The sequence below is a fragment of the Macrobrachium nipponense genome, chromosome 46 (genome assembly GCF_015104395.2).
Source record: "Macrobrachium nipponense isolate FS-2020 chromosome 46, ASM1510439v2, whole genome shotgun sequence".
Lineage (NCBI taxonomy): Eukaryota > Metazoa > Arthropoda > Malacostraca > Decapoda > Palaemonidae > Macrobrachium > Macrobrachium nipponense.
Genome location: NC_061106.1, coordinates 43,076,334 through 43,097,289, shown reverse-complemented (window position 1 = coordinate 43,097,289; position 20,956 = coordinate 43,076,334). Strand labels below are relative to the sequence as shown.

The window sequence follows — 20,956 nt, the reverse complement described above, 5'->3', positions numbered from 1 at the left end:
ACACATCACATGAGCACATCGTCCAGTCAGTATTCGGTAATAGGCAGCGGACGTTCCTTACAGATAAGTGTCTCTGTGAGCAGCAAACTTTGGCCTCAAAACGACTTCGTTGCAGCTACTTTTGACGAGAAACCAATAATTGAAACGTCTGAACTCAAACGTTATCATATTTACCTAACCGATAGCATATTCGCAGTCTACAGCATTAATGAGGAAAACCTTTTTTTTTTTTTTACTGGATTCGAGAGGAAAACTTACTGGATCTACCTTTAAATTATTCGTGTCGATGCAACAATTATTTCTGTGGGAAAATACCTGCTACGATTCACCAGTATTTTATTACTCACATTTATCAAAAACTGAAAATCTGGTCTTGATAACAATACAAAGGAATCTTTCACAGATTTTCCATAAACTGAAAAAGAATGTATGCATAAAACCATAACGAGAGACTTTTTACCAAAATTAAGAGATGAAACAAGACACTTTCATCCATAATGAGGTTACCATTTACAATAATGTACACTGCAAGAAGAAAACTTATTACAGAATGCTTCAATACAGAATACTGTACACTGTAAGCAGATAACTCTTCATTACAGAATACAGAATACTGTAAGCTGTACGCAGATAACTCTTCATTGCAGAATACTGTACACTGTAAACAGAAAACTCTTTATTACAGAATACTGTAAGCTGTAAACAGAAAACTCTTCATTACAGAATAATGTAAGCTGTAAACAGAAAACTCTTCATTACAGAATACTGTACGCTGTAAGCAGATAACTTTATTACAGAATACTGTACACTGTCAACAGAACTCTTTAATACTGAATTAACTGATGTCACTATTGCACATAGCTTGCTCACCTGCCTGCATGCAATGCATGTACAGTGTCTGAAGCTCACAAACTAACTAAACTCATTTCATGCCTATTTCTATAAAGCGTTTTCAATGATTTGTCTATAATCTATTTGCATAAACTAGAAACTGCATTTGTCAAAAACTAAGGACGTGTTAACATGCATTCGACTACACCTCGCCGCAGAGGTTCTCTAGATGTTATTCGTACTACGACTAAGTTCTCTAATGCATTCGCTGGTGGCGCATGCGTGAAGTTGCAGTACTCACACTGGAACATTTTGATCTTATGTGTAATGCCCTTCACCCCAACCATTGGACTTCCATCTCTATCTCTGACGGGAGATAGGACGAAGCCCTCAGAATCTGTTCGAGAGTTCTGCCTCCTGAAGGGACGCCTGGGATTTGGCCCCATATTAGTAGTGCTAGTAGCAGTAGCAGTAGCAGGGGTAGCATTGCTAGAGGAGGAGGTTATATCCGAGGTGGAGACAGTGAATGTTGTGGCCTCCACTTTGCAAGATGAGGAGGCGCTTGTGGAGAACAACCTGTTGGCTTGTGACAGGATAGACAGCGAAGGTAGTGCTAGTGGAAGCCAAAAGTTGTTGGGTTAAAGTAGTTAATACTGAAAAATTATACACTGTAATCAGATTGTAGGATCTCTTTATGAAAAGGAAGCCTCCCAGTAGTAATGGTATATGCAGAAGGTTAAAATCTGATGGGGGGCCCTAATTTAACAGATTCTTTGTGGGGGGGGATTATTGCAACACAGCTCAGACTGTCTGAAGACAAATGACAGAAATACCTATGAAGAACAAAATGTATTAGTCCTGACAGAAGTTAGGAAACGAAATGACAATAACAGATGACTCTATACTCTGTTTTTTCCATCTGTCCATCCGCCTGTGGTGGTCACGCATGGTAACACTGCGTCCCAGGCTTTAAAAATACACTATGTGTAACTTTTAGGTAAATAAAAAGACATCTTGGCGTACATTTGTAACTGAAAAGTGTTTTAAAAATTTACTGTATGCGAATTACACCGTTAGTATTCAAAATAGGATATTATTTAAAGCCCGGGACACAGTGTTACCATGCGCAAACACCACAGGCGGATGGACAGATGGAAAAAAACAGAGTATAGTGACTCTGTAATGTAAGTAGTCCGAGCACTCTGCAACCAGTACTTACATTTGGACAAGGGTTTGTTTGATGTCTCTGTGAGATTGGAGTCTCTTGGCTTTGCATCCCTGTGCGGCTTAGGATCCTCTCGTCTGGTTGGCTGGGGGGATGCTGTTGTGCCAGGACGAGATGGTGTCGAGTCTACAACACGCTTGTGTGATGTGGTTGTGGTTGTGGTGGTGGTGGTGGTGCTCTGCTTCTTGGCGATCCTGATCTGACCTCGAATAAGGCGTCGCTCTTCGTATGTCTGGGCTTGTTCTAGCTGCAATTTACAACAACAAATTAGTAAAATCATTCATATATTATTGTTTCCAGTGAGTAAGGCACAAGACTTTTACTTTGGCTAGTTAAATATAGCAGTCATTGGCAAATACACGAGTAACTTGCAGCATGCTGTATTCTGTATAAGCATCAAGTACACAAATATATAATTATTCATTGGGAAACAATGTCTTCATGATCAAAACCAACTTGTGAGAGTTGAGACAGTTTACTCACCATGCTCTCAAGAACAACAACATCCAAAATATTGTCAATGTTTTTAATGTATTCTGGAAGTGTTTCGCGTGATACTTCTAAGTCCTCGAATAGCTTCTTATTACTAGCTGTGCGCTCTATTCGCCGAATTTTGTCAGCATTGATTCCGCTGTCCACTGGCCTTCCTGTGGCAAATCTGGTGGGTGATCCTTCTTTCTTAAATGGAGATGGAGATCCTTCTTTGCTTCGGGGAGCAGGAGAGCTCTCTTTAGAGAAAGGTGAGGGCGAACGTTCTTTCTTCAGAGGGGTAACCTGGTCGGCATCATCGTCATCATCTACAGGTTTTTGGAGGTCACTCTTCTTGGTGGTCTTGGTGATCTCTGCAGAGGCATTCATTACTAGTTTACTTGAAGATAATTTCACTTCCTCCTCTACCACCTTCTTTTCTGGTTCATCTCCATCTTCCCCAAGTGGGCGAATGTACTTTGGAACAATCACAGGTTCTTTCACTGGCTGCTTAGGCTCCTCTGGTTTCTTGTACGAGTCATCCTTCCTTGTTGTTTTGAGTGTTGGCCTTCGCAATGGGGATGGCACTGGATCCTGTTTTGGCTGTTCAAACATAGACCGCTTGGCGAAGACAGATTCCTTTATTTCGTACGATGGCTTCCTTGTAGGGGTGTCCTTCTTCTTATCAAGGGAGGGACGATTAAACATTGATCTTTTGGCAGACACTTCAGTTGTTGATACATTCTTCTCGGTGATGATCTCTGATTCAATAGATTTCTCTATGTCTTCCAGCAATCTAGATGATATTTCCTCAGATTTCTTGCTGATGTCCTCATTGCTGCCAGGAATTTCTTGTGAAGGAGCATCCTCTGTTTCTGGCACTCCATTTTCCTTGCCTTCATCCTCGCTTGGAGAAGAATCCTCTGGATGGGTTTTCTTGGTTGGTTTCTTTTCTTCTTTTGGCTTTTTCAGTTTATCATCACTAGGCTTTCTTTCAAAAAGCTTCTTCTTATCTGCTGACAACTTCGTTTCACTTGGTTTCTTTTCGAAAGAGTTTCTTTTCTCAGTCAGCCAAGGTCTGTCCCTTACAGGTCGCTTGGTTTCTGGCTGTTTCTTTGAAGTCAGGGACTTGTCACTTGGTCGGCTTTCCAAGGGCTTTGGCTTTCTTGACTTTACAAGGTCCTCCTTTACGGGTTCCTTCTCCTCACGCTCATCGGGTGACTCTTCAACAAAGGCATCATCAGGCTGCTCACCTTCACCATCCACATCTGGGTACTCTGAGGGTTCACGGACCAGGGATGGACGATGAATTTTATGATAAGGTAGATCAGGCTCATTCGAAACATCCTCAATGACAAGGTCATCATCATCATCATCTACTGGAAGAGGCTTCATTCCTTCAGTCATTGGTGTCTCTGGAAGTGACACTAAAGGATCAGCTGGTTCTGGTATGTTAAGCGATGATGATTTTGGTTTTCCTTTTGGTTCTGAGTCAACAGATTTGCTTGGAGCTTTCCTATCACTACCTCTTGTGGACAGAGGCCGGGTGGGCTCTCGCTTTTCTGGCGACTTTGATGTTGGAGATTTTCTTGGCGACTGATTGAGCCTTGATGGGCGAGTTGTAGTCTTCTCTGGTTCGTTTGTCCTATCCAATGGCCTTCTTGTTCTGGAAGTCCTATCATCAGGCTTCCTGCTGACATCGCCATTCATTTTGGGCTCAGGGCTACGCTTAATGTCACCATTCATTCTAGGTTTGCCCTCAGGTGAACCTGGTTTCTTACTAGTAGGAACTGTTGATCTAGGAGACTTCTGAGTTCTAGTTGGGCTTACACTTTCTGGAGCACTGGCATTAGCATTTGCATTTGCTTCCCTGTGTCTCTTGCAACACTGGCGACCAGTGGGTGTAACCTCTCTTGGTGTGGATACTCCAGACCTATTTGGAGATCGACCACGTCTTGGTGAGCTAGGAACTCTTTGCGGAGATGTGTTGATGGGTTTTGGAGCACGTCTTGGTGATTCTTTTGGTGCAATGGGCTCCCTGCTGGATGGAGTACGCCTAGTAGGTGAACCAGTGGGCTCTGGCTTCTTTTTAGGGCTTAAATCTTGCCGCCTTCTTGGTTTTTCTTCCACCTTCTTTGACACTGACGATGGTTTCTTAGTTTTTTCAACCTTTTTGGGCTTTATTTCTTGTGGCTCCTCTTCGGCTGGAGAAGAATCTCCTACATCTGGTTCAGGTTCACTACTTTCTTCTTTTGGTTCATCCACAGTTTCTGGTTCTGGTTCTGGTTCGTTTTCGAAGTTTTCCAAATCTTCTGGCTCTTGCTGTCCCTCAAGGTCTCTTTCTTTTACCGTATCTCCTGGTGTTTTAGAATCAGTATAAGTAACATTGCGGGCTTCGACATCTTCCACTTTAACTTTTTCGTCTTCAACACGAAGTTTAACCTCAATAGATGCCTTATCCTTAGAAGTATATGAAATTTTATCTGCTCTGTCTTCTTCGATATCCTTTTTAATCTTGAGTGGCTTTGGAGTGAAAGATTTACTGGTAGTTACCTTTCCAGAAGCTTCTTTGGCTGCCTCTTCAAAGAATTTCTTTTTGTTTGATGTATTCAGGCGATCTGGTTTGGTGTACTTAGGGGTTGGAGATGAATCAGGTTTCTTGTTCACTGGTGCAAAGCGATTCTTCAGTGCGGATACAGATCCGTAAGGAACATCGTCTTTGGTGTCTTCTGTTGTTTCTGATGGGGAAGGCTTCTTTTGATCTGGGGTAGATCTAGTTTTAAGATTTGCAACAAGTGTTGACTTCATTGTTTTTCTTGGGATTTCTTTCTCCCCTTCCTCTGTCAAGAGAACATCTTTAGTATGAACTCGCTTAGTGATATTGTATTTCTCACCAGACTTGGTCTGGCGAGTCTCAATGACAACAGTAATTGGATTACCATAAGCATCTTTATCTTCTCGTTTCCTTGTGTACACGATCTCATCATCCAGGGATGGGAATAAACCAGATTCATCCTCTTCATCGCCTCCCTCAGGTTTAATGACAACATAGCTTGTTTCTCGTTCAGGGACTAGTACGGCGGTAGATCTTAACACAGTCTTAGCTGTATACTCTGTGCCATCTACCCGGCGTCTGACTTCGATGGTAGTCTTGACAGTTGTTCCATCTTCCTCTTGGTATTCTTGCTCTTCAGAACTCACAACTGTGTCTTCAGGGCTGCCAACCTGCACTACATCTTCAGGCTTTCGTGGCTGGCTGGCATTGAAAGTCACATGAACCTGAGGTCCAAACTTGGTGGATTTTTCAGCACGCTCAACTGTGTACTGGACTCCGTCAGCTCTTCGGCGAGTCTCTGTGACTGTTTTGATAATACAACCATCTTCAGTCTCTTGTTCATCAACAGTCTGATCAACTAGCTCGTCATCCTCAGTTCCAACAAATGTGACAGGTGCAGGGGAACTGAACATTTTATGTATGTTATGAGTACTATAAACTGAACCATCTGGTCTCTGGTAGCGTTGAATTATCGTCTTGATTATGGTTCCATCATCAGTTTCTTCTTCTGCAACATTTTCATCCAAAATTTCATCCTCATTTGCTTTGGGGTGGATTGCTGGTTGTTGGTATACCCTTGACATCCTACGCAATGTATACTGGACACCCGAGACACTACTGCGTCGTCTTTCTGTCACTGCCTTAAACTGAGTGCCATCATCCAGTGTTTCTTCATTCACTTCCTCTTGCAGTACTTCATCTTCTAGATTTGCAACTGTAAATACAGGTTCAGGCATTTTTGGGATTCTCATCACACGATGACGGAGGTACTCTGTGCCATCCTTTGCCTTTCTGCGTTCGATTATTGTCTTGACTGTTGACCCATCCTCTTGTACTTCCTCTTTTACTTCTTCATTTAATAGTTCATCTTCAGCACTTACAGCAATGTTACCAGAAGAAGCAGTGATTGGCATATTCTTCATTTCCTCCTCTGTTCCTTGGAAGCTGCGTAGGACATAATCAAATGAATAAGTTGATCCATCCTGCCTTTTCCGTGTTTCAGTAACAATTCTGATTTTCATTCCATTTTCATCAATCTCCTCTTTTTCCTTCTTGTCAAGAATTTCGTCATCATTCTGCATAGTAGGGAGACCCTTCTGCACATCAACTCCAGAAAGAGTCATTCTGCGGGACTTGAGTACCTGCCTGTGGGTGTACTCTTCGCCATTCTTCGTTCTACGAGTTTCAATGACTGTACGGATGATGGTGCCATCTTCTTTCTTCTCCTCCGTTTCTTTCGTGTCTATGATCTCATCGTCATCAGAAGGTGTTAACTGTGTACTTTTCACTTTGGAAGTCTTATACACTTTCTTCGTTGTGTACTCGACTCCGTTTGCTTTGCGTCTGGTCTCAGTCACAGTCTGAATTTTGCAACCGTTCTCATCAGTTTCCTCAGTCTGATCTGTGGAGATGAGTTCATCTTCTTCACTGTATGCAATATCTTCAGGGTGATCATAATCAAAGATCTTTGAGGTCTTCAGTATGTTCTTCGTGGTGTAAACAATGCCATCTGGCCTCTGTCGTGTTTCAGTGATAATTTTGATCTTGTTGCCCTCCTTATCTACTTCCTCTGCAACATTTCGCTCAATGACCTCGTGCTCTGGATTACCAATAAGTATTTCGTCAATTTCGCTCTCACTGTTGACGATCTTGGTGGAACGAGCCACCCTCCTGGCTGTGCATTCTGTGCCGTCCTTCTTGCGACGGGTTTGCACCAACATTTTCACAACATTACCAGACTCATCCACACAGTCCTCCTCCTCCTCCATGATGACCTCATCGTCGTCATCAACACTGGCATTCAAGTAAGAATCAAGCTTATCCAGTTCAGACATAATTGAGGTCTCCATCTTGGCCTCAATCTCTGCAAGTTTGTCCTTCCTAGTAGAAGATGTAGTTCTGGTGTTGGTTTTAGAAGTGGTCTTTGAACCGGTTGTTGTTGCCTCCCTCTGTGACCCTGTTTTAAGCGAAGTTCTAGTTGTCGTTTCCCCTGGCGTACGTTTTGTGGGTGAAGTCGGTGATGATTTGTCTGTAGTCGCGCGTTTTGCTGAACTTAAATCTAATTCCCTTGACGTTTTTCTTTCGGAGATCTTACGTGTCGATTCTTTACGGACTGGGATTTCTGACTGCCTGGTCTTCGTCGAGGTCCTGGTTGTGGATGTCCTTTCTTCTCTCGAAGTCTTGCGGGATGATGAAGTCGTCTTTGGCACCGAAGTTTCAAGGGCTTTGATGACGTTCTCACTTTCAGTCTTAAGAGCAGCTTCATCATCGGAGGTCAGGCGACCTTCGTTCGCCGAGGCATCTTCTTCGGCAGAGGACCTCCTCTCCCTCATGATGCGAGTGGGTGACACGGAGTCTCTGACCTCTTTGTTTTTCATGGAGATGTAACCTTCGCCTGCAAGAGCATTGGACTGTATGGAATAGGTCGACTTGGTGATGGACACAACGGCATCCCCGTCGCTGTGGCCGTCGTTATCGGAAAGGTCTTTGATGATCTGGTACCGAGCTGTGCGGTCTTTGCTGGCTTTCTGGATGCGGTCTTGGATAATGTCGTCAGCGTCGATGCCTCGCATCGTAAGGCCGCCTAATCGTACGTTTTGTGTCGAGATCGAGTCGGTTACAGCTTTGTCACCATCCATGTGCATTGTGACCTGTGGAATGAAGAATGTGTAACATTACCACCCATGATTTGAAAAAAATTTCGCTTATAAGTTATCTTACCTTTCACAAGGCAAATATTACAAAGAGAACAACTAATTTCAACAAAAGGGAAACACGCTTCAGAATCCTGACAGAGGCTGATCAATTTCCGAAATGTTTTCAATGAATTCTTTAAAAAAAAGCTCCTTTCCATTTACATTAAGCTTTATTTGCTCTTGCCACAAGAATATAAAAATGACAGCTTATCTATAAATACATATATAAAAACCAAATTACACATTTGAACACAAATGAAGTGAAGGAAGCCATTCTGGAAGACCTGATATTGCCTGTATGCTGGAAGAACTCGCCTGCATTCTGGAAGACCTGATCTTACCTGTATGCTGGAAGACTCCTATATTTCACCTTCATGCTGGGAGACCTGCCCTCCCCAGTATACTGGAAGAACTCGCCTGCATTCTGGAAGACCTGATCTCACCTGTATGCTGGAAGACTCCTATATTTCACCCTCATGCTGGGAGACCTGCCCTCCCTAGTATACTGGAAGAACTTGCCTACAGTCTGGAAAACCTTATCTCACCTGTGTGCTGGAAGACTATTTCACCTGGTTGCTGGAAGTCTCTATTTCACCTGTATGCTGGAAGACTCTATCTCCACTGTATGCTGGAAGACTATCTCACCTGTATGCTGGAAGACATGATCTCACCTAAAGGCTGGAAGATCTCGCCTGCATTCTGGAGGACATTATCTCACCTGTATGCTAGAAGACCTGATCTCACCAGTATGCTGGAAGACCTCGCCTGCATTCTGGAAGACCAGATCTCACCTGTATGCTGGAAGACCTCGCCCGCATTCTGGAAGACCTGATCTCCCCAGTATGCTGGAAGAACTTGCCTGCATTCTGGAAGACCAGATCTCCCCTGTATACTTGAAGAACCTCACTTGCATTCTGGAAGACCAGATCTCACCTGTAATACTGGGAAGAACCTCGCCTTCATTTCGGAAGACCCAGAATCTCAAACCTGTTACTGGAAGAACCTCGCCTCATTCTGGAAGACCATCTCCCCTGTATACTGAAGAACCTCACTTTGCATTCCTGGGGGACCAGATCTACCGTATACGGAAGAACCCTCGCCTGCATTCTGGAAGACCAGATCTCCCCTGTATACTTGAAGAACCTCACTTGCATTCTGGAAGACCAGATCTCACCTGTATACTGGAAGAACCTCGCCTGCATTCTGGAAGACCATCTCCACCGAATACTGGAAGAACCTCGGCCTGCACCTGGAAAACCACATATCACCTGTATACTGGAAGAACCTCGCCTGCATTCTGGAAGACCAGATATCCCTTGTATACTTGAAGAACCTCACTTGCATTCTGGAAGACCAGATCTCACCTGTATACTGGAAGAACCTCGCCTGCATTCTGGAAGACCAGATCTCACCTGAATACTGGAAGAACCTCGCCTGCATTCTGGAAAACCAGATCTCACCTGTATGCTGGAAGACCTCGCCTCCATTCTGGAAGACCTGATCTCACCTGCATACTGGAAGAACCTCGCCTTCATTCTGGAAGACCAGATCTCACCTATATGCTGGAAGAACCTCGCCTGCATTCTGGAAGACTTGCCCTCACCTGTATGTTGGAGGAACGTCGCGTGGTTGTCTTGCCATCGTCGCTAACGGTGATGGTCGTCTCCGTCGACTGGAAAGAGTTTGGGTCATCCTCAGCGATGTTGAGGGTGCCAAGGCTCTCCTCGTCGTTCTGCATCATCTCCCTCAGCCGCTGCTCTCGCAGTCTGTACATCCTTGCCCTGATGCGCCTGCGGTCACCGAAGTCCTCCGCCGTCTGCCACTGCGGAGCGAAGGAGGACAATGACACTGGTGCCCAAATAGTAATGGCATATATACTAGGGTAATTTCACAGACTCTACCTTTATATACATTAGCAGTGACGGAGATGAAGAAATGGACAGACATGGTAATATTCCAGAGAGAGAGAGAGAGAGAGAGAGAGAGAGAGAGAGAGAGAGAGAGAGAGAGAGCAATGGTATACTATGGACACCTTTACAGGCTCTACCTTTATATGTACGGAGATGAAGAAATGGACAGACACGAAAAAAAAAAAAAATCCAGAGAGAGAGAGAGAGAGAGAGAGAGAGAGAGAGAGAGAGAGAGAGAGAGAGAGAGAGAGAGAGAGAGAGATACAAGGACAAGTTACAAATAAAGTGTCAGTTCGCATACAAACACAATCATATGAATTTCAAAAATCCTTTCTGAGCAGTCTTATTATTATTATTATTATTAGTTATTATTATTATTATTATTATTATTATTATTATTATTATTATTATTATTATTATTATTATTATTATCATTATTATTATTATTATATTATTATTATTATTTTATTATTATTATTATTATTATTATTATTATTATTTATTATTTTTGTAATAATAATAATACTGCTGCATGACAAAAAGTATCTGTCGATAAGCTGTGCTTTAATGCAGATATAGTGAAACTGTCTCGGTAATTTAAAAACGTAATAATTATGCATTGTTATTTTATTCTTAAAGAGGTAAAATACAGACTACAAAGACATAACCCTAAGAATTACATTTTATCCGTGCTGTAAGCATTTTGAACTGGAACCCAAAAACACGATAAAATGAACATTAACTGTATAACCCTTAAGAGGATTATGCAAATCCATTATAAAATCCTCTGGTTGAATGGATGCTATGATTGAGTTTACCTTCATGTTGAAGTGGAGGTAAAATTTGAATATAGTATGTTTCTCCCAAACACTTAAGCATCGACTAATCTTACTTATGGCCTTTACTTCCTTTATAACATAACTGTTACTTTTATATGTAAGTCAAAAGTAAAATTTTATCAAGAGAAGACAAAATTAACGTATTAAACAAACAAAAGGAAGCCACAGTTCGTTATTACAATGGGGCTAAGCTTATGAGCCAGTATTCAAGAAAGTCTCCCTTAATTTCCCGTTTTCTACCACTTTTCCGAAAGAAAATGAATATCTAATTTCATGGGACACTTCTGCAAAATGAATCATCTAACAGTTCTCATTGTAAACAAAATTCGATTTTTTGGGTCCAGAATAAAATGCATTGTAACTGCATCGCTACTAATATGACGTTTTGTTAGTCTAACAAGACGAAAGGTCATCAATTATGCATTTCCTAAAATCAATTATGTATATCTAACACTGAAAATATTTTATCTCAAGTGGGTACCTCCTGAACAAGGTTGGTTTACGCGCTGAAAATCCTGCAAAATTAATATTTCACATTTTCAGCTTTGGAATACTGACATTTTATGCGTACAGCGACCTTAGGAACAAATTGAGAAGTGATTCTGATGTTCGAAAAATAAGCACGAAAATCTACAAAGAAAACAAAATACTTCAGACATCATCAAAACATTAAACTTACCCTGGAAACCAACGATCCGAAATATAATCTTGTAATGCAAGGCAAGACATGGGGAGTAAAAGACAAATTATAACACCACTAGGAAATAAATGCTTTAAATTCAGCGCTAATAACTATATGCAAACAAATGAGCGTCTTTATTGTATCAAATGGTAATGATTTCCTTTCCTAAATTCTTGACGTAAATAATATTCGATGTCTCTTTGTTACCACGGAGAAACTCAAGGTCGACTCAGTGGTATGAAGGGTAACGACGAGTAATGATTACTTTGTTGAATACTAATTGAATGATGATGAAGAATACGTTAAGAAAGATCTATGGGACCTACACGTTCCTTGGGAAAATAACGAATGAATAAGAGTTTACGTAGACAAGCACCACGCGCATGCGCAACGAAAAAACGAAATCACTTACCATAGACCTCAGTCTTTCTTCATCAGTGATGGCATCGAGGTCTAGAAGGGCGGTGGTGGCCCCGTGGGGCGCCGCCACCGAGCTCATCCCCTCCTGCAGGAGAAAGGGCGTCATCATTAAAACTTTGTCCCCCTGTGAGTCCCTTAAAATATCATTTCACCCCCCAAAAAATAATTTTTTTTTTCTTATTAATTAAGGTATTTAAATGCAAATAAAATCCAATGTGGACAATATACAATTCTGAAATGAGAGAGAGAGAGAGAGAGAGAGAGAGAGAGAAGAGAGAGAGAGAGAGATCGTGTTTGCAATCAATGCTTGGGACCTGTTGCTGGCGAACTACTTTCTTGCAAATCTACTGCAACTCCATCACTCATCCTCTTTCAGTTTTACCTTTAGAATTCTACATACATATACATATACGCACACATACAAACATAAACACATACATACATTATATGTACTGTATCTAGCGGAGATATTTATTAAGGAAAAGTTACGAGCTTTCAAGGGCTAACATTCTCCATCCTCTGGTAGGACAGTTAGCCCTAAAAAACTTGTAACTTTTCATTAATAACTATCTCCTCTAGATACCATCCAGTTTCAGCGAGGTCCTGCTATTCATTGTATTAATGCACAGAACAACTGTGTAAAGAATAAAGTTCATATATATGTTTTTACAAGACAAAATCTCAAAGACACTAGCGAGGTTTAAACGCTTCAAGGAAGCACTGGAGCAAAGATGACGCCCAAGGAATCCTAAAGAAGGAATCTGGAGGTTTCGTATTCCAGGGAGACACACACACACAGAGCCGATGGATGAAGTATGCGATGGAGAAGTAGTAGTCACTTCGCGCTTGGCATCTCAAGTAAGGGAGGGTATCGGGGTATTTGGGTAAGTTTTACGCCCCACTATACCCCACTACGGAATGATGGACGAGAGGCGTTTTCGTCTCTTTCAAAGTGTGGGTCAAGTGCGAAGTATTTTACGAGCATAATGAAGTGTATTATCATATAATCACCTCGATGGACGGATACTAAAGTAGAAAGGCCAGTCGCTGTTGACACGTAAACAGCTGGATATCCTTACATCCATTCAAGGCTTTCATAACTTTATCCCGTCTTGGAAGAATATCCATACATACATAAACACACACTCAGATGTGTATATATATTATAATAATAATATTCTGTCGAGGAGGTATAAACTTGTTAAACCCATGGTCGTACGGATATAAAGCTGCTTATATATTATATATATATAATATATATATATATATATATATATATAGATTATATATATATATATATTATATAATTTATATAAGTGCGCTAGTCATAGTGGGGATCAGCCAAAGAAAGTTTTGAGAGGGAGACGTTTCATTTTAATGACAACAGTTATCCTCCTTTAAATTACAACACACATTTATAATATATATATATATATATATATATATATATATATATATATATATATATATACATATTCTTTTTATGTCCAAATCTGTCTCTATCTCCTATCATCTAAAATTGAATACAGATTTGTCTAAAATTAACATTATGTATAATTTCTCGGCAGCCTTTGCCCTCAATCTCACAAGCACAAGACGACAACAATAAATTCGACAAATTAGGATACTAAAAAAAGGAGCGGATCCCTGGGTACTTTTTGGGTGGTGGATCGCCCCCACCCCCACCTGGGTAGAGGAGTAGGGACGGGGGAGAGAAAACTGGGGTACTAAAGGGGTGACGTCAGCTACTACTCACTGGTCGGTCACCACCTCAGTTTAACACATTCCACTTTCACTCTCAATTCGGATTTTCAAATGTTGTCGAAAGGGGGGGGGGGGGGGGGGGGGGGGGGGGGGTTTGGGAGGTCTGCGAGGCCGAGCCACTCACTCGATCGCTCGCTCGCTCGCCCGACCATCTGCGCCTTAGAGTGCCCCATAAGGTGGACCTCGAGTCGAAATTTGGCCGGACCGAAAAGGCCAGCTTCTGAAGCCGGGCTGAAATGTCTTCTGGTGTCAAATGATCCGCAGTATCGCGTTTCTTTCCCGATGTGTCGGGAACACCTGTTTTCAGGGCGAGGTGAAATGGGCTGGGCAGAGTTCGGGCACATCTCGGCGAAGGGCGATTTAACCTATATATTGGATGACGAGTGGTTTTCACTGGGGGTACTTGTGATGCTTAGCATTCGTCTGGAAATTAATACACCGCCTCTTACGCTTAATGAAGCGAAAGGGATTGAGTGCACGTGTACTTACCATCAACCATGTGTCAGGCTGAAATGTCATCAGTCCCATAAACCAAGTGTAAGACTGAAATATCAGTCTTAAATTAACAATGGCTGAAACTCGAAAGAACTTATTTCCGGCAGGTATATTAGTTGCAACTTGCAAGAGACACGTGCATCGAGGAATGAAACAACTGAGGAATCTAAGACCTGTTATAGAAATTATTGAATGAACCATCGGCTTTCTCATTCTCATTCATTGAAGAATATAAAAATCTAAATGCTTATTTATTTAGCCTTTTTTTCTCGCTCGCGCTGTGTGTGTGTGTGTGTGTGTGTGTGTGTGTGTGTGTGTGTGTGTGAAGGCTTGACTCAAATCTAAAAGTATCTTTTAAAAAGGAAGTCTAAAACAGATTAACAAAAAAAAGTAAGTGAAGTTTCGTCGAACAGACAGCAGAGATTCCAAAGATTCATCATCAGGAAGTAACGAAGTTATGGAAAAATTAAATAACCTCCGTTACTATTTAACAATAAATCTAAACAGTCTTAAACAAAACGATTACAAATTGACCCTAAACAAATTCTGTTTATACTCTTTCATTTCTAGACGAGTAGCTGTCACCTTTATATGGACAAATTCCCTGGAGCAATTAATATTTATTACAACAAAATTCAAAGTTATTATCGGTCCATCTCGTTCTTTCCTACGTAGTCGTCTAAAGAAGTTATAATTGATTCATTTTATTATGTTTTGATTTATTTACGCTATTACCACGAATACTGTTGATGATAATTGTACTATGCTTTATTATTATTACCATCCTTGAGACAATGCACAATCTATAGTACAAGATTTATTTGCGCTATTACTACGAATACTGTTGATAATAACTGTATCATTCTTTATTATTATTACCATCCTTGAGACAATGCACAATCTATAGTACAAGATTTATTGCGCTATTACTACGAATACTGTTGTAATAACTGTATCATTCTTTATTATTATTACCATCCTTGAGACAATGCACAATCTATAGTACAAGATTTATTTGCGCTATTACTACGAATACTGTTGATAATAACTGTATCATTCTTTATTATTATTACCATCCTTGAGACAATGCACAATCTATAGTACAAGAAGATTTATTTGCGCTATTAACTACGAATACTGTTGATAATAACTGTATCATTCTTTATTATTATACCATCCTTGAGACAATGCACAATCTATAGTACAAGATTTATTTGCGCTATTACTACGAATACTGTTGATAATAACTGTATCATTCTTTATTATTATTACCATCCTTGAGACAATGCACAATCTATAGTACAAGATTTATTGCGCTATTACTACGAATACTGTTGATAATAACTGTATCATTCGTTTATTATTATTACCATCCTTGAGACAATGCAACAATTATAGTACAAGATTTATTTGCGCTATTACTACGAATTACTGTTGTAATAACTGTATCATTCTTATTATTATTACCATCCTGAGACAATGCACCAATCTATAGTACAAGATTATTTGCGCTATTACTACGAATACTGTTGATAATAACTGTATCATTCTTTATTATTATTACATCCTTGAGACAATGCACAATCTATAGTACAAGATTTATTTGCGCTATTACTACGAAATACTGTTGATAATAAACTGTATCATTCTTTATTATTATTACCATCCTTGAGACAATGCACAATCTATAGTACAAGATTTATTTGCGCTATTTACTTACGAATACTGTTGATAATAACTGTATCATTCTTTTATTATTATTACCATCCTTGAGGGACAATGCACAATCTATAGTACAAGATTTATTTGCGCTATTACTACGAATACTGTTGATAATAACTGTATCATTCTTTATTATTATTACCATCCTTGAGACAATGCACAATCTATAGTACAAGATTTATTTGCGCTATTACTACGAATACTGTGATAATAAAACTGTATCATTCTTTATTATTATTACCATCCTTGAGACAATGCACAATCTATAGTACAAGATTTATTTGCGCTATTACTACGAATACTGTGATAATAACTGTATCATTCTTTATTATTATTACCACCCTCCTTGAGACAATGCACAATCTATAGTACAAGATTTATTTGCGCTATTACTACGAATACTGTTGATAATAACTGTATCATTCTTTATTATTATTACCATCCTTGAGACAATGCGCAATCTGTAGTACAAGACTTCGTGAGCCTTTTTAATACGAGTACTGTCAATAATAATTGTACAAGGCTTTATTCTTTATTATATTACCATCCTTGAGAGACTGCACAATCTATACAAGGCAACCGTGAACAGAAGGCAAATATAACTCCAGGATCCTTATTAGGCATCGCAAAGGAAGCCGCCGACCCTCATGAACTTTTAATAATAATGGTCAGGTGACCTTTTAATGAATTTCGGCAACATATGTATACCCTTCCAGAGAGAGAGAGAGAGAGAGAGAGAGAGAGAGAGAGAGAGAGAGAGAGTTTATGCTCTTATTTCAGGACTTGAAAAGTTTTTCCAGAAGAAAGAGAGAGAGAGAGAGAGAGAGAGAGAGAGAGATTAGGATTAGGATGTCTCAAAGACTTTTTAGTCCACCCAAGGAGACGTCGTGCGCTCACTTATCTCTAGAGAGAGAGAGAGAGAGAGAGAGAGAGAGAGAGAGAGAGAGAGAACCACCGCCAGCAGTAGAGGCGGTTTGGTCGATGGTATCGACTCTCTCTCTCTCTCTCTCTCTCTCGATAGAAATATAAAAATTTCGCTGCACTCGACCTTCCTCAAGGTAAATCGACACTGGAAACCGCCACTCGATATCGCCGACTAGCGTCACTTATCATTAAGCAATTCTTCTTGCTCTCTCGTTTTTTTTTCTTTTTCTTTTTTTAAATGGCTATACCCAAAAAGGGCACCCTATCCCATTTGTCCTCAATTAGCGGAACCTATTGTCCTCAAGTAGCCCGGGCCCGAATGCAACGAGATAACGAAGGACAGAAATGGAAGAAGGTGGACTTCTGCCCAAAACCTAGAGAGTAAAAAGATCGATTCATCTCTTGAAGAATAAACGTATAGAAAACGGAAGCCACTGTGTAGAAAACGGGAGCCGCTACTCCCCAAAATCCACAGACTTTGACGAGAGCTGACGTGATGGGGTTTACTGACGGGTGTTACGACCCTTTTCCGAAAAGGCGGATTCCCTTGGGACTTGAAGATCAACAGGCATGCAATAGTTGTCAACGTCGCTCTCTAGATACGTCACAATGCAAAGGGGAAACTTTTATATATAAAAAAAAAGGTTCAGGTGCGTATCTAAAAATGCCTCGTTAATGAAATACACCACATAGTAAGAGGGGCTATAAAAATCACTTGTGACTAATAAAACCCACGCAAGGAAACGCCTTGTCACACAAGAATGCCATTTTATTGCCAGAACCTATCAAACGATGAGAAACATCACAAGACTCTCAATGAGGCGAATGTCTTTACATTTATCAGAAGGTACGATTAAATTATGCGGACCAACATAAGGCAGGCGAATAACAATGTATATTTTCCTTATAGCAAAAGTATGCCTTCTTTAAATATTTTGTCAAGTGAGAAACAACACAAGGGTGACGAAGTAGTAAGTGGGATATCTTGGAAAGACATTGAAAAACAGCGAGAAACAACACAGGATTGCTGGGTGACAAAGACAGAAGTGGGATTTCTTGAAATATACTGAAAAACAGCGAGAAACAACACGTAGTGGTTGCTGGGTGACGAAGAAGTAAGTAGGATACCTTGGAGAGATATTGAAAAACTGCGAGAAACAACACATCGGGATTGCTGGGTAACTAAGATAAAAGTGGGATTCGTTACTGAAACTGTCAAGAAAAAAAAGAAGAGAACGAGAAACAACACCAAGACACCGAATGGACGAGAGGACCCGACCGAGCAAGCCGTAAGTAATAAGACAAGCAGATCTTGCTCATGGCATCCAAACCTTCCCAAACACACACACACACACACACACACACAATTCGCGAAGGCGACAGTTGTTGTGTGATGCTGCTGCCGCTGCTGCTGCTGGTCTCCTGAGGAGGCTAATTTGGGCATAGGACGAGATGGTGCTGGAATAATTCAAGAGGGACTGCTGGCTGGCGACGGCTGAGAGACCAGGCCCCTCCCTCCCTCCCTACCTTGTGGGAGGAGGAGGAGGAGGAGGAGGAGGAGGACGCAATCGCGGGCGGCAGCAGCAGCATGGATTGCCCGATAGGTGTGTGTGTGTGTGTGTGTAGTGGAATGACGGGCTTGGCCAGTTTCCATGAAAACATACATTCAAGCAGAATCACACGAAAGGTGAATGAATAATCTTAACACACAATACATTCAAAATCTACGAGTATGTGTACGTGTATATACTCCTCTAATCATACACGATATATTTAAAATATACTTTAAAATGTACGTGTGTTTAAATAGGCACAAAGGTACTGTGCATGAAATGTATACGTATAAGAGCAGGAATCTTGCCAGACAGATATCCCTGAATAAATGGACTATGGATCTCTCTCGAAATGTCATTATCATGCAGAGAGAGAGAGAGAGAGAGAGAGAGAGAGAGAGAGAGAGACCGGGTATTGGCAAGAGACAGCAAATGCTGGAGAAGAGGCTGTGTAAGGGTGGGGGGTGGGGAGGGGGTTGTGTGCCCCGGGGGTAGATGAGGTGAGTCGAGTTGGTGGTAGTGCCTTATAAGGCTTTGGGGCACAACCGCATGCCCAACCTGATTCAGACAAGACATTCTCTCTCTCTCTCTCTCTCTCTCTCTCTCTCTCTCTCTGCATGGCATTTCTAGGACAATTCGTATCCCATTTATATAAGGACATTTTCGGGGGCAAGATGCTTTCTGACTTGCTGTTGAACTTAATAATGCATGAATATCTCTCTCTCTCTCTCTCTCTCTCTCTCTCTCTCTCTCTCTCTCTCTCTCTCTCTGTCCTCTGGACATTATACCAAGCGCATGAAACGACGAAGTAAACAGCTCAGAATATTTTGAGAAAAATGAAGCATTGTGTCTTTCTCTCGCTGCTTAGAACAAAAACGAATCAAGTAAGTGGATCTATTAACGTGTGGAAAACCCAAAACCCCAAACAAACACAAACACACGCATACAGACTCTCTCTCTCTCTCTCTCTCATCCACACACAAGCACGCTGATGTCTCCTCAGATGGACTAATCTAATAATAAGTCTTTGAGGCATCCTAATCCTTATAACTCCTTGTAACTCATGGAAGAATTTCGGATGAAAAGGCAACAGCACGAAGTCAGATCCATTGAAAAAAAAAAAAATAATAAAAAAAAACATTGGCTACCTTAGCAATGATAACACAACGCGGTACTACGAGAAACTAATGAAATTCCAACAGCGTATGGCATGAATACACACCATGCCCCTAGGTGCCCCAAGGTTGTGAGCTGAGGGAAAAAAAGAAATGCCCTTAAGATGCCAAAGTGGTTCACGCTCTAATGAGTTTCATTTTTTCCTGCAGGATGATGGGTTGCCACAAGAAAAAGACACCTTAGTAATGCTGTTCGCGGCGTCATACCCTTTGTTAACATACTAGAGAGCTAAGGTTAAATATGCCATTTTTATTGCCCACGGGCACTGCATGGCTATAATGACAAATCTGTCATTAAAATTGAGCTTAAGGACGTCTAATACCTTCACCACGAGACGAGAAGACGACGAGAAACTGCGAAATGTTAAGAAGAATGAACCATGATTCCAAAGAGTATGACAGAAAGACCAGCACAAATTAAAACAAAGACTAATATTAAAGTTATATAACACAATTCAATGTGTAAATTTACCCAAGAAAGATTTGTTTGCATGGTACTTTTTACGTTGCATGGAGCCAGTGGTTATTCAGCAACGGGACCAACTGCTTTACGTGACTTCCGAACCACGTCGAGAGCGAACTTCTATCACCAGAAATACACATCTCGCACACCTCAATGAAATGCTCGAAAATCGAACTCGCTGCCACCGAGGTGGCAGACCAAGAGCATACCGATCACGCCACAGAGGCGCTTACCCAAGAAAGACTTAAATGGAATATATAGATTGAGTAATGACTACGCCCCCTATTTCTCTGAGGACGACCTCATTCAGAACAATACCCTCTTCATTATTGAATAATAACAGTGACGAGACGACATCAACAACACCAATCTACCATCTGCGTTCTTCTTCTCCAATTTGCGATGAAGAATCCGGCAACTCATATTTCTCCCGCCAGAGGGCGATGTCATAAACATCGGCTATGTTCGTCGCTATACCTGCCATTACGACAACCACCGCGTCGCTCAACTGAAGACCATAAGGTTACAGATCTCCTGTTATGGCTATTATGAAAGCGGGGGATGGGGGAGATGGGGGGATAGGGGGGAGGGGGGAGGGGGGATGCATTGCCTGGGATTGATTCGGAAGTATGAGTTCTGTGCCGCTCTGCGTATCGTAGAAGATTATGTGATATAGGGACGAACTGAGATGTCAAGGTAACTGTAAAATAGCAGCGTCTTCTATCAACAAGTAG

General features: G+C 41.1%; 1 protein-coding gene across 1 annotated transcript in view; it reads right to left on the bottom strand.

Annotated features, from left to right (window-relative positions):
• LOC135214979 (titin-like) overlaps positions 1-20,956 on the bottom strand; it is a gene marked incomplete in the record, with an annotated part of 228,146 nt that overhangs the window by 123,222 nt on the left and 83,968 nt on the right. The window contains 4 exon segments of the mRNA XM_064249484.1: positions 2,051-2,303; positions 2,540-8,230; positions 9,879-10,097; positions 12,119-12,211. Coding sequence (XP_064105554.1) covers positions 2,051-2,303; positions 2,540-8,230; positions 9,879-10,097; positions 12,119-12,205 — 6,250 coding nt within the window.